At 37.5% G+C, this 15,512-nt stretch overlaps 1 protein-coding gene across 1 annotated transcript in view; it reads left to right on the top strand.

The window, feature by feature from the left end:
- The window catches only part of mllt3 (MLLT3 super elongation complex subunit), an 82,176-nt gene that overhangs the window by 62,508 nt on the left and 4,156 nt on the right, over positions 1-15,512 (top strand). The window contains exons 8-12 of the mRNA XM_079842972.1: positions 8,090-8,162; positions 9,606-9,744; positions 9,893-9,992; positions 10,770-10,838; positions 13,054-13,125. Coding sequence (XP_079699098.1) covers positions 8,090-8,162; positions 9,606-9,744; positions 9,893-9,992; positions 10,770-10,838; positions 13,054-13,125 — 453 coding nt within the window. The remainder of the gene's footprint in view (positions 1-8,089; positions 8,163-9,605; positions 9,745-9,892; positions 9,993-10,769; positions 10,839-13,053; positions 13,126-15,512) is intronic.

The raw sequence follows: 15,512 nt of genomic DNA, 5'->3' as shown, positions 1-15,512 counted from the left end.
GGGAAATTGGCGCAAAATATCTGTAATAAGTCTGGAAGTTGCTGCAATCGTTGAAGAAACGGTGGCTCTTTTCCTCCATCATAAATTACTTTCGTCTCAGCATCTCAAATGTTGGTTTGATCATTCTGTGCGATTGGTCCACAGGTTAGTCCAGTTATCCAATCACATCCACTGTTGAGACAAATTAATGTGAGGGTTTTTTTTGTTGTTGTTGTGCATTTAGGGATGTATTCAAGTAAATGTGTTTCCATTGTAATTAATGCGCAGATAAAACATTTTACCACCTTAATTGAGTACATACTGTACGTTTTTCATGTGCATTTTCCCAAAATGTGCATACAAATAGGTGGATGGAAACTTGGCGATTGTGAGAAGATGGGTCTCAAAATCGTACAGTCACTGTTGAAAAGGGTTTAAATGTGCAGAAGATGCTAGAAAACCAAAGAATGTGAGGAACCTTGAGGACAAAATTGCTCTGGACAAATAAGGGACTCATGAACAATTATCGCAATACGATATCGCAATACGAATAGTCGTTGATCATCCAGGTAACAACTCACAATATTCAGATTCAAGGGTATATAAACTTTCAAACTGGTTAATTTGTGTAAATTCAGTTATCATTTTGTCTTGTGGACTATATGTCAACATCTGTTATGTGAAACGGCTTATTCAGGGCAGTGTTATTGTTACATATGTTACATGCAGTTACCATAGTAATAACTATAGATAATGCATAATTACATGCAACTAACCCTAAAGCAAACCAAATCCTAATCATATAGTAAGTACATGTAGTTACTTAATATTACTCTGTACTTAAATGTATATTTACAGTGTAACAAAGACACCTTAAAATAAAGTGTAACCCAATTTTTAATGATTATTTTGTTAACATTATTAAAATCTTGTATATTCTGCAAGGGGTATGTAAACAGCAGAACTGTACCTCCAGAAAATCCTCTTTTTGTCTTTTCTTCCCTATTGTGAGGTATATCGGCTTCTGGAATGAGAGAAAAATTTACTTGATTTCCTTTGGAAATTGATTGGATCGTAGGTTGGGCGTTGCTAGCTATATAGAGGCAGACCTGAAGTTAGTTGTGGAGGATATTTAGTCCCACCCTTCGCCGAAACACACTGGTTAATGTTTTTGATTTAAAGATTTCGAGGGCACATGTATTTTAGGCTATGTCTACATTAATCCGGATACAAAGCATTTTTGTTTCAAAATGCTCTCCATCCACACTAGGATTTTCCAAAAGTTTCTCATTAAATTCAATACAATTTTCTCACCAAATTCACCTAAAGGCCCATGCATAAAACTGCATAAAAGCTCACTGAGATACAGTCAGAAAAGACATAATGAAGTTCTTATGCTATTCTTCTGGCAGAATCGTTTAATTTAGCAAAAAAATGTCTCCCCATTCACTAATGCGTCCAGGTCGCACTCACTCACTATTATATGTGTGGTGTAAAACGCAACTGCTCTCTTGTTTTTGCTGCAGTACAGCAATTGTGAGTAAAGTTTCTGTCATCTTTGCAGAACTGCGATATGAAGAGCGTACAAAGAAACCTCTTTAGCAACCGTGTAAAAGTGAATAGCACACAACGGGCTCAGTAGTGGTATAAACCTGCATATCTATGGGTTCAATATGCGTTACATGACTAAACATGCATCACCGTTTTCACTGTCCACTCTACAACACAAAAACAGTGTTTTCAAATTTATCCACTTGGGAAATCCACATCTCGGCGTGAACTGAATGTGTGGGAACAAGGCCTAAAAATTATGTGTGCACTGATGAATCATTTATAATAAGCACTACAGCTAAATCTTATTTTTATTTCTTGGTAACTTTTAATAAATGTTTTTACAAGTATTAACCGTTCATACAGCACATAAGCACAAGATACGATCGGTTACATTTGAATGGTATTTTCAGTAAACATGGCACATGTGTCTCTAAAAGCAAACTGAGGCCCTTTTAAAAACACGTCTGCTCTTTTACCTCCGTAGGAACCAATCAATCACAGTCCCATTGTTCTGAGAGGCTTCGCTCTGTAGTGAGATATTGCCCTGCGAGTTCAAAGGTGCCTCATAAATTGAGGGATCCTCAACAATTAATCTACACTTGCAACAGTTCAAAGAGACCTCTACTAAATCTAGTCTAACCTCAGCCTGATGGACTTACTCACTGAATAACCGTCTCATTCCCTTCACTTCTGTTTGCTTTCACGGCAAAGATCTGCATTCACTTTCAGAGAGCTCAAATCTTTGTTTTGGTGTTCTTGGAGTACAGTTTGACTGTTTTAGCAACATTCTTTGGATTGATAATGGCTTTTGTGTAAGTATTAACTTTTATATAGCTTTTCTTGCACTCAGGGTGAAGAGACATGTGTGAGTAGGAAGGTTTAGTGTGAATGTTGCCCCAAGGGATCTGTGTGATCATAAATCAGCCTTCATTAGGTCGGGTGAAGGGGGGACCCACTGATTTACAGTGAGGAAGTGACTAAGCCCCATCAAAGCCTCTAGTGTGGAACAGGACATTGTGGAAATGGCCTCACTATAGGGCGGGGCGATATGACCAAAATCTCATATCCCGATAACGATATATATCACGATATAGTTCCTTTTCTGTCAATTCAATCAAGTAATAGTTTATATATATTGACCAAATGGAAAGGACTATTTCTATTTTTAAATGTTAAAGTATATAGGCCTACTCAAAAATCCCTCATTTTTCTTCCTTTATTTAGAAGTGTTTGTCATTTGTAATTTTCCCATGTTGGTTGTTTTGGCTTTTAATCCTGTTAATACTTTCCCCTTAAAAACAGACTATAGCACGCGTAGTCACGTGACTCCGCCCGGTCTAGTCAGTGGCATGGAACCCAGTGTTGCCAACTCAGCAACTTTGACTTTTCAGACCCCTTTAGCAACTTTTTTTTTTTCTTCAAAAAAGCGGCTTACGACAAATCTAGCGACTTTTGGTTACTTTACAAATGTCGGCAGTACTGTCCTGTGACCGCGAGGTCTTGCTTTCTCCCTGCCATCTCACCTCTCTCTGCGTCTACCCTGTTCAGTGAACGGCTGAGAGGAGCAGCAGCGCATGCTGGTGACAGACGTGAAGGAGCGAGCTACACATGAGCGCACAGTGTTGCCACGGATTTAACACTCATCTGCTTCCTTTGATTTATATCTAAAGAATTTAGTTTGACCCGTTATGTTTTCTATTCTTCTTTCTATTCCTTGTGCTTATCACTTATATTACTCACTATCACCAGAGCTTTAGTTCATCCAGTTTCTGACCTCTCTCAATTCAGATTATTTTAAATGTATAAAAATGTGGTCATTCACTATATCATACTCGTTATATTGTATGACAAAAATATATAGGAAATGAGAATGTCTTTATTGGACAGTCGGCTATATTATTTTAAAATGCAGTATGTGAGCACGGATTAGGAGAGAAAATACATTAAGCAGGCAGAACGCAAGTACAACGTGATAACGTCACAAATATGCTAATTTCTGCATGACGTCATCTAGCGACTTTTTGGGCAGGCTTTAGCTACTTTCCTTGGAAAACACTGATGGAAGCAACCGGCAAACTCAAACACAGAGTCAACACATGCAGACAGCGTCCTCACTAAAGTGTGTGTGAGTCAGCTGAATTCATTCCCATGAAGGTAACGATCGTGGTTCGAAGGTCGCTGCGCGTTCGGTCTTTTCAGCTGGGCAAAAGGGATTATTTCCAATTTATTTTTTATCTGACTCCATTCATAATCTCGAATTTAGGTTAGAATGCCAATTGGTTGTTTGGTCACTTGTATTTAATAATTAGTCACACATTTAATCATTCTGTTTAACCCTTTGTTGAAATTATCCCGTTCCATAATCTACTAGAGATTGTTAATAATTACAGAGTAAGTCAGAATAGATCAAAATGTAACAATTTATTAACAGTCAGGTAAATGTATAATGCCAAATACACAATCAATTCAAAGATAATCCATACATACATCCATCCATACAACAAATACTCTGAAGTAGCCTAAAAAGTGGAAGATTCATACCTGACTTCTGAATATTACATAACGCAGAGCGTCTAATAGACATTCCACGTTATGGGCTGAACTGACTACAGTATCAAGCCCTGAACCTTTTGTCACACTTCCTTAAATTGCTCAGACCAAGACAGAAATCTCTTTCAAATGTAAACACAAAATCTGGTTATGGTTACACTTAAAATGGTTATTAAATAGATGTATGGGATGTTAAGAACTTAAACCCTTAATTGTACTCCGCATGTATAGAATGTTACCTGAGGGATAGAAAGAGAGAGAGCGGGAGAGAGAAAGAAAGAGAAGAAGAGAAGAGCCAAACAGAAGGCCCTAAGACGAGAAAGCCAGAGAATAAAAGAGAGAGAGCAACAGTTACAATTTCTTTTTACCTCTCCTTGACCGTGTGACCAAACCCAAACGTGAGACATTCGAACTGACCAATCAGACCAAACTTCCCCCACTGTAAAGGTGTGATTCCTTTGTCTTTAGGAATTCCAAATGGCCCTTCTGATAAGGAAGATGGGGGTTGACAACAGTAAAGCAAATGTCAAATATCAAATATCTTTGAGATCTTTGTACCAGTCGCACTGAGACATTTCAAACAATACCAAACACGAGTTTTCCCAGTCTTTCGTGTGTCAATTGAATGAGTTTAAAGGCTTGCCAGTTCGAACATTCAAGTGATTTTACACCATTCAATAACGTCAATATGGAAAACATGGCACTTCAGTACTCGCAAGCTGTTTTTATGTGACACAGAGAGCCGAGTCACCGTCGTGTCTCTAACAACACATGTGCCATAAAAGTCAGTTCCCTTTCACTTGCGTCTTCAGTAAACTTTGTCAATTGTATGTGTTTTAAGGCTTGCCAGTTTGGACATTCAAACGATTTAAGACCATCGGATGTGTACTAGGGCTGAGCGATATATCGTTATCGTATCTATATCTAGATATGAACTTTCAAGATATTACTATCGAAAAAAGCGACGATATAGATTTCCCCTCTCCGCGCTCGCCCTGCATACAACTCTGGCAGTCACAACAAACATCAGTTTTACGAGTGCCCTTGAATGCACCGCTAAAGCCAGCGCGCGCACACTACCAGGGACGTGGGAACTATATTGTGAGAGGGGGGGCGACGTTTCCAATGGTCATTGCTTGTCACGAGACACACCGCAGCAGCAAAAGCGCTGAATGAATGATGGTCTGCTTTTATGTAATTTTTTCCTTTTTTATTCAGAATATTCACACGTGTTAGCTATGGCATGAAATATCTGATATTCCGATTGTCAAATACATACAAGTGGAAGTATATTGTTGTTTAAACACCTTTATAACGGTCGCGTTAGTTGAGCTGTATGCGCGATGGGCGCCGCCGTGTTAGTTTGTGTCGCAGACGCAGTTCAGAGAATCGGATCTGTTGGATTTACAACCTCTATGTTTACAACACGTGAATTCATCCACTTCTCCCGAAATACTTAAAAGTAAGTGGCTGGTGAACTGGGAATAGAATAGAGTAAACATTGAAGTTACTTACACAATGTGTATCTGATATGAATTAAACGTGTCGAATTATAATGGAAAGGATTATTATTACCTCTTCCATAGACATCAGTGTGTATTTTACAAACTCTAAATGTATTGTTTTTTTAGTACCTATGTGAATTTATATGTTTGAAACCTAAAATAAACAGTATGTGGTTGAAAACACTGAAAAGTTGTGATACATGACAGCTTTGAGCGCGCCATCATTTGGATTTAGCAGTTGATCATGTGATGCACTTGATCATACGTTCCAGGGACCAGCCTAGACTGATTACACCTGTGTGATCGTACGTGCGAAAGGCTTAAAAACAATACATTTTCTGACACAAATTTTTGAAATGTAGGCTTAAATCAAACACATTTTAATTCAGATTCTGATTTTCACCGAACACGTAGTCATATCGTATTGTATCGATATTGAGATATCTGGCATGAAAATCGAGATATGAAATTTTGTCCATATCGTTCAGCCCTAATGTGTACAGACTCCTACTCGGAGCCACCCGGTTCTGTCTCCCCTTCACTCGCCATGCTGTTGTTATTTATTATATTCACGTTTCTGCCTGCATCCTCATGGTGGCGGGTACGATTGCAGTCATCCAAATGATGAACAAGTATTGCTGAACAATGTAGTTTGCGACACCACAAAATAAAAGATAGAGCATAATATGAAACCATAGACTTTTCATTTCGTCCATCCGATATATATCGTCATATCGCACAGCCCTACCTCACTAGTAACTACATTTGAATCTTGTTCAGAGTCAGTTTTACTAAGTGTTCACGTCTACTAACTAGTTTTACTAACTTCACGTCTGTGTGGCAATAGTTTCCGCAACAAACCACTCTGAAACGGACTGTGAAATCTGTTCCGATCCTCTTGCTCATTAACATTGTCGGAGTCTGAATCAGGGTTGAATTCACCCTTCCCCGCGAATTTGATTTACAGGCAATTTGACCAATCACATCGCAGAATCTGCCGGTTTGTCCGACAAAGCAGTCAGAAAAGTTGGTAGATTAACGTTGGTGGATTGAACTTGAGTCTTTACTGATGTCTTTCCGCGGTTGAAACAACATTTCGTTTAGTGTTCATTCATGTTAATTTGATGCTTATCAATGAACTAGAAGGAAGAGATGATCTGTTCACGAGCAGCTTTAACTGAGGCGCTTCAGCGATCACGACACATTAAAGAGCCACAAAACGCTATTTATTGTTAACATTTCTTTAAAAAATGTTAAACATTTTAAAGTTGAGACTTTGTTTCATATCAAAAGTAACTTGCTCTGTCCTGTCTGTCGGCGTGTTGTCAGTCCTCTTTGCTCCGTGATGCATTTTCTCTACGTGAGAACCATCGCTTGTCGGACATGGCAACCGTAACCAAAGGGGGCGGGTCTTTGCGAACGGTCAATTGGTTTGAAATTGACGCCATCCTTAATATTTACACTAGAGCAGAACTCGCAGTTATGAAGGGCTGTGATATTTCCCGAACACGCTCTAAGGGTTGCCAATCACAACACACTGGGCCAGCTAACCAGTCACAGCACATTTCGTATATTGGAAGGAGGAGCTTCATCTAAACAGGAAATAATCGGCGCATTCGATCTGGGGAGAGAGGTGCTGTGATCATGTAAAATATGTGAAAGAGAATGTGTTTTTTGAACAATCAAGCATGAAAACATATTCTAGTGCACCCTAAAAACAAAATCAAGACTTCGTAAAAGGGCATAATGGGACCCCTTTAAGTGCTGCATCTATATATACTAGGAAATATAATTTATGATCAGTAAATAATCATTCTTTCTTTGTTTATTTATTTATTTTTCTTTGAGCCTGACTTTTTTATTATTATTATTATTATTATTATTATTATTATTATTATAAAAAAAATGTATCTAGTTTGATGCTGTCACACTAGTTGAGATATTTAATTAGTTTAAAACCCCTTTTCAGTAAAAAAAAAAAGTGTTTAAAAAAAGTGTCATATTTAGAATTATATTGGACATGTGCATTTCAATATTGCCCCAGTGGTATTATTGTTGTTGTTTAATCTAGTTTAATGCTGTCACACTAATTGAGATATTTAATTCATTTAAAACCCCTTTTCAGTAAAAAGTTGTCATGTGTGTATATATATATAATATAATATATATATATATAATATATATATTATTTATATTATTATTATTATTATATATATATATATAAAAAAAATTTACAATATTGCCCTGCGAGGTAGCTTCAGTGTGGATTTGGAATTGAGACTCCAAACCCAATTTTGTGAAAAAGCAATACTGTGCAAGGCTTAGTCTTTTTGAGGTTGTGGTTGTGATTTGATTCACATAGGGGCAGAGTCTTTATATTATATCTGTTGTTTTGCAGATTTTTCAAATAATCCCTTGTTCAATTGAGCACACAAAACCCAAAATGCTTTGATATTGGTATTATTGTTGTTATTGAGCTGGTACTTCTCCTCCTTTCCTAGTCGGATCAGCCCAGCCCGGCCAGCTCCAGCTCCAGTTCCAGCTCCGCCTTTGGACATGCACACAAGCGGCAAGGTAACCTTTCAAATATCTGCCAAATTCTGTTGATTGGTGAAGGTCTGACCATGTGAAGCCTCTTTTCTTACCCACAGAGTGCATTTTACTGGCCATATATTAGTTTATTTAACTAATATTAATGAAATATGACTGAGGGTGTGTATGTGATGCACTAAATTTTGTAAGGATAGGTAAAGATCGATCCAGTACCGTTACTATCACTCATGGTGTACCTCAAGGTTCTGTACTTGGTCCTCTTTTATTTCTCATTTATGTGCTGCCACTGGGTCAGATAATCAGACGACATGGTCTTGATTTTCATAGTTACGCTGATGATATTCAGATTTATTTCACAGTTAAACCAAACTCAGCTTATCCTCTCGCTTCTGTTAACTCCTGCCTTCAGGAACTTAAAACCTGGATGACTGATAACTTCTTACAGCTTAATACTGATAAAACTGAAATCCTGTTGATTGGCCCTAAATCACAAAATTTACCATGTGATGACGTTTTTATTGACATTGATGGTGTCCAGATTACACCTTCAAAAACTGTGCGAAATCTGGGAGCATTGCTTGACTCCACGTTATCTTTCGACTCACATATTGGTTATACAGTAAAGTCATGCTTTTTCCACCTGCGAAATATTGTTCGTATCCGTCGATCCCTCAACTTTTGCTGAAACTGTTATTCACGCTTTTATAACCTCCAGATTAGACTACTGTAACGGCTTATACAGCGGCTTACCAACTAAGGCTATACATCGCCTCCAAATGGTGCAAAACTCTGCTGCTCGAGCCCTGACATTTAATAAAAAATCCGTACACATCACTCCCATCCTCAACCAACTTCACTGGCTTCCCGTGGCCAGTCGCATCGAGTTTAAACTGTTAGTTTTAGTCTATAAAGCCAGTCACAGCCCTGCACCACAATATCTTGCTGAGTTAGTTCAACCATATATTCCTCAGATCCAGCAATGAAAACCTGCTTGTCATCCCCAAGTTTAAACGCTCTACTATGGGAGGAAGGGCTTTTAGTGTTATTGGCCCTAAATTATGGAATAAGCTGCCCTCGACTATCCGTAACGCACCTACTCTCCAGATTTTTAAATCCAAACTTAAAACTCATCTTTTTTCTCCTTGCAGTAAATAATATTTTTTCTCTCACCGTCTCTGCCTTCAAGTGATCTCACACCTCTTCATGTTATGCTACATGACTAGCTACTGTTAATTGTTCTTTGATTCTATAACTTCTTTGTTGTTGTTGGAGTTATTTGTTGTACACTTGCTTGTTTATTTGCTATAATGAACAGGCTGCTTTTCTGATTGTAATTGATTGTACTCCATTGTGAAGCGACCTTGGGTTCTTGAAAGGCGCTATAAAAAATAAACATATTATTATTATTATTACTAAATATTACACGAAAAGCTATAGACATTTGCCTTCCTTATTCACCTGTAGTGCTGGGTCCTTTGCGGTCGGTGATCCCAGATTTGCACTCCGATGAAAACGAAGAGGATTCTGAAGAGGAGGATGATAATGACATGGACTCGGACTTAGAGCGACCGTTACATACGCAAATGACACATCGTCACCGCAGGTAAATTCTATGAAAAACTTCCAATAAACCCTGGCTGCGGGGAAAAAATTATCTTTTATATCCATGCCTGCATATCATGCTGTGTAGCTGACGTGTGGATACTCGGATGGGGATAATGAATGGCGAATATGTGTCATGTATTTCGCAGGGTGAGTTTAAGTGACGGCAGTGACAGTGAAAATAGCTCTGCCTCTTCACCACTGCCCCATAATGACCCCCCACCTCTACTGAAATCCGCCAATAACCAGGTGAATCCCTTTCTCTGGCATTCCATTCCTGTAGTCGTGATTTTCACTCTTCCATATTAACTTGTGTGCTTATCAAGAGCAATGAGGTTAAAATGATATGTGGAGGAAAAGGAAATTGAACTGCCTATAGTTGAGCTGCTTGAGTTGAGCGTATGTTTGTCATATATATTGTTAAAACTATAGTTTTTTCTTCTATGTACATTTGGTTTGATGTTATATTAAAAATATTTATAATATATATTTACACAACCGTGCAAAATTTTGGGGTCAGTAAGTTAAAGTAAATGAATGCTTTTATTCAGCAAGGATGCATTAAATTGAACAAAAGGGACAGTAAAGACATTTATAATGTGGCAAAATATTTCTGTACAAATGAACTTTCTATTCAACAAAGAATAATGTATAACTTTTATTCAGCAAGGATTAAAATTGTGACTTTTTACATTTTTTTTTAAATATTTATATTTCAAATGAATGCTGTTTTTCTATTCAAAGAGTTCTGAAAAAATGCATCACACAAAACATTAAACTTGATGATAATTAGAAATGTTTTTTGAGCAGCAAATCATATCTGAATGATTTCTGAAGGATCACGTAGACACTGAAGACTGGAGTAATGATGCAAAATGATGATAAAATTGCATTAAAAAATGTTTTTGATTAAATAAATGCAGCATTGTTGTATAAGAGGAAAAAAAAACAAATCTAATCGACCCCAAACTTTTGTACGGTAATGTATATCTTATAATATTATTACATTTATGATACATTTTTCAGATACTCGAAGTGAAAAGTCCTATGAAACAAGCAAAGATGGACAAAAATAAAAACATTGACTGTGACAAGGTAAGCATTTGTTTTTTGTTTTTTTATGCGTATGTGCTACATTTCATTAAAGGATTACCGTATTTCCTCAAATAAAAGCCTGTAGTCAATTAAACGCCGGGCCTCTTGTGGCCGGGGGCGTGGCCAGAACGAACAAATAAAGGCCGGTCTTAAATTAAGGCCTGGGAAAAATTAGTGTGGATAATCTCTTAAGTGCCTTTCATTTAATGTGCATTCAAGTTCATCTTAATATACAGTAGGGTTGTGCCGAAGGAGCGAAACCATCGCGAGTGCGACGCACACTAATCCTGGTCTCTTCTATAGTTAACCTAAAAACTTTGCAGGGATTGCTCCGTAAATTAAATTGTGAATATAACTGATGCATATATGCTATTTTAAATACTGTAGTCTATGAGAGATGTGACGTGTGTTAGTCTGTGAAAATACTGTGTCAGGCACGCTACACAAATGATCTTGACAATCTCTTAGCCTCTTGTCTTTTTTACATGTCTTACTCTGCATTTAACTTAAAATATTTTATTTTGTACAAGAAAACAGCATAGGCTTCCAAATAAATTATGTTATTGAAATATTGTAAAGTGATCATATGAACTACACGAAGAAACATTTAAAAAACAATATGCAAAATCTAAATTGAATTGCTCTCCATAACGGATTGATAAAAGTGCGCACAATGAGTAATTAGTTGGGTTAGAAAAATAACGAAATTTTAGTTTTTAAGTATAAAAAAATTATGTAAAGAGATATATTAAAATAAAAAGTGCTTAAAAGTGCACAACTCTTCTTAAGTGGAAGGAAGCTTTTTTCCCCTCACGTGCAAACTATATAGAAAGCACGGATGTATTAGTTGGGTTAGTAAAATAATGAAATTACAGTTTTGTTTTAAGTAGAAAATAATATTTATGTAAAGAGATATATATTAAAAAAAAAATTCCTTAAAGGAACACAACTCTTCTTAAGTGGAAGAATGCTTTTTTCCCTCATGTAGAATATGGAAAACGCGGATGCATTTGGGTTAGTAACATAACGAAATTTTAGTTTTTTTAAGTAGAAAATAATATTTATGTAAAGAAATATAGTAAAATAAAAAAATGCTTAAAAGTGCACAACTCTTCTTAAGTGGAAGGACGCTTTTTTCCCTCACATGCAAACAATATAGAAATTAAGCGCGGAATAAACTTTGTCGCCCTTTTGGCTGTTGTTGTAAATGGTGATATTTTTGCAAATGTTTCTTAAAAAATCAATGATATCTCTGTCCACTGGAACGTTATCGCTTTTCATTTAAAACAATTATTTTTCAAATAGACGGAATTAGAAATACAGGCCTGCCCCTAACAAAAGCCTGCTTCAAATAAAAGCCTGTTACCTTCTGCAGTTCAGGTAAATAAAGGCCCCGGTTTTTATTTGAGGAATTACGGTAGTTCACTTCAAAATGAAAATGTCCTGATAATTTACTCGCCCCCGTCTCATCCAAGATGTTTGTGTCTTTCTTTCTTCAGTGGAAAAGAAATTACGTTTTTTGAGGAAAACAGTCCAGGATTTTTCTCCACATTATTGACTTCAATGGCAACCAAAATGTTGTAGGTCCAAATCAAAGCAGTTTCAAAGGAAGGGCTTCAGAGGCTCTGCACGATCCCAGACGAGGAATAGGGTCTTATCTAGCCAAACCATCGGCCATTTTCTAAAAAAATAAATAAACATGTATATACTTTTTAACCTAAATTGCTCATCTTTTTTTATGACCGATGGTTTGGCTAGGTAAGACCCTATTCCTCGTCTGGGATCGCGCAGAGCCTCTGAAGCCCTTCCTTTGAAACTGCTTAGACTTCAATGGCAACCAAAATGTTGAAGGTTCAAATCAATGATGTGGAGAAAGTGTTTTCCTCAAAAAAACGTAATTTATTTTCGACTGAAGAAAGAAAGACATGAACATCTTAGATGAGATAGGGGTGAGTAAAATACCAGGAAATGTTCATTTTGAAGTGAACTAATCCTTCATCAAGTCATATAGCATATATTTGGCCTGACCTTGCAATATTAATACACTTTTTTGCTTAACAATTTTGCTTAACAACAGTGTTTTACTCAGCAATAACCATTGAAAGCCACTGTCGTTCAGGACACCACAACACATGTCACATTTAGTAAAGGCAGGATTGATCAATCTGAAACTTGTCTCCTTTTTTATTGATTAATCTAACATCTCGTTCTGCAGGCATACTTGGATGAGCTGGTTGAGCTCCACAGAAGACTAATGACACTAAGGGAAAGGCACATATTACAGCAGGTAATGAAGTCAGCCTTCCATAATTAACTCAGTCCTGCACAGAGTGTTGCACAAAGAGACCTATGCACCTTAAACACTGCTATATTCCTTTAGCGCAGAATGACCTTTATGAGGGAACATGAGATGGGACACTTAAAAATCCCCTCTCGGTGTTCAAGGATCACTGAAAGCTTTACCTGAAAGTTTCGAAACCTGTAAAGTTGAAAGTTATTACCCACAGCATTAACATGTCAATGAATATCTGGCTTTAATAAATCATACTGTTAACAGTAGGTTTCCTCTTCCTTCAAGTGCTTGCCAAGTAAACTCTTTGCGGCCCATAATTCCTGTTCTTTGAGGCCTATTTGCTTTGACACAATGGAGAGTAATACTTCTCTTTCCAAGGATTCGCCGTGCCCTTCTGTTGCAAAGCCTGTGGTGGTTTAGGTCTGGAAGGCGTCCCAAATGAGGTCCAAACAGTGCAAACGTACATCTTAATCAAGCTAATCCTGCAGAGTTTTGTGAAATAATCATCCTCCTCCGCAATAAGATATGGCATTGATTAACTTCCATGATCATCCCTTAACGAAAACTGGAAAATGCGTTGATGTCATTGGGAAGCTTTATTCTTTATCCTGCCACAATTAATTCTTCATTCTGGGACATCTATGATATATAATATATGTGTGTGTGTGTGTGTGTGTGTGTGTGTGTGTGTGTGTGTGTGTGTGTGTGTGTGTGTGTGTGTGTGTGTGTGTGTGTGTGTGTGTGTGTGTGTGTGTGTGTGTGTGTGTGTGTGTGTGTGTGTGTGTGTGTGTGTGTGTGTGTGTGTGTGTGTGTGTGTGTGTGTGTGTGTGTGTGTGTGTGTGTGTGTGTGTGTGTGTGTGTGTGTGTGTGTGTGTGTGTGTGTGTGTGTGTGTGTGTGTGTGTGTGTGTGTGTGTGTGTGTGTGTGTGTGTGTGTGTGTGTGTGTGTGTGTGTGTGTGTGTGTGTGTGTGTGTGTGTGTGTGTGTGTGTGTGTGTGTGTGTGTGTGTGTGTGAGTGTGTGAGTGTGTGAGTGTGTGAGTGTGTGAGTGTGTGAGTGTGTGAGTGTGTGAGTGAGTGAGTGAGTGAGTGAGTGAGTGAGTGAGTGAGTGAGTGAGTGAGTGAGTGAGTGAGTGAGTGAGTGAGTGAGTGAGTGAGTGAGTGAGTGAGTGAGTGAGTGAGTGAGTGAGTGAGTGAGTGAGTGAGTGAGTGAGTGAGTGAGTGAGTGAGTGAGTGAGTGAGTGAGTGAGTGAGTGAGTGAGTGAGTGAGTGAGTGAGTGAGTGAGTGAGTGAGTGAGTGAGTGAGTGAGTGAGTGAGTGAGTGTCTGTCTGTCTGTCTGTCTGTCTGTCTGTCTGTCTGTCTGTCTGTCTGTCTGTCTGTCTGTCTGTCTGTCTGTCTGTCTGTCTGTCTGTCTGTCTGTCTGTCTGTCTGTCTGTCTGTCTGTCTGTCTGTCTGTCTGTCTGTCTGTCTGTCTGTCTGTCTGTCTGTCTGTCTGTCTGTCTGTCTGTCTGTCTGTCTGTCTGTCTGTCTGTCTGTCTGTCTGTCTGTCTGTCTGTCTGTCTGTCTGTCTGTCTGTCTGTCTGTCTGTCTGTCTGTCTGTAGCCTCATGGGGACTAATTTGAATATTTTAATAAAATAAAAAAAAATGTACATATCAATACATGTATTTAACAACTTTTATATATATATATGCTGGGAATCGATAAAAAAAATTAACTAATTAATCACATTTGTTTCTGTAATTAATCGCAAGTTTTTAATATTTAAGTTTTTAATATTTTGATATTGTAATCATTTCAGTTACTCTCCAAATTAATGTAGAAACAATTTAAAGACAGCATATTTTAAATATGTGTTGTAATGGCATCTTTTTATGAATGAAGGCCAGTATCACTGATACTAATGCCTCTATGAAACATTTTTGACGTTACATTACAGTATAACTGAAAGCTCCCAATTTCAACATTTATTAGGCTTTAAAAAAACGACTTTTAATTTAAGTGAACTTAAAACAATCTTTACATAAACCCATTATAATTAATGTTATTTTTACCTGTGCCTTCCCTTTTAGACATATACAGAAATGTAATAGTTATCAAACACCTTTCTTAACTGCATAAATAATAAATGAAATATAGATGAATCATCATTAAAGCTACACTTTTCTCTGTTCCCGTTGTTCTGTGATGAACATTAATGACAGGCATCATCAGTGCTCCTGTCACTTTAAGAACAGCCGCTGATGAACATGCCGCGGATCTGACGCGCTGTCCCGCGCATCTCATTTCCTCACAACTCTTTAAGTTCATTTAAGACGTTATTTAACTCATTTAAGACTCCTAATATGAGAATACTCAACATTCTCTGTGTTGTTGTTATTGTTT

This window comes from Gobio gobio (genome assembly GCF_949357685.1).
Source record: "Gobio gobio genome assembly, chromosome: 2".
NCBI lineage: Eukaryota > Metazoa > Chordata > Actinopteri > Cypriniformes > Gobionidae > Gobio > Gobio gobio.
The sequence above is the reverse complement of the archived record's forward strand: the minus strand, read 5'-3'. Positions and strand labels throughout refer to the sequence as shown.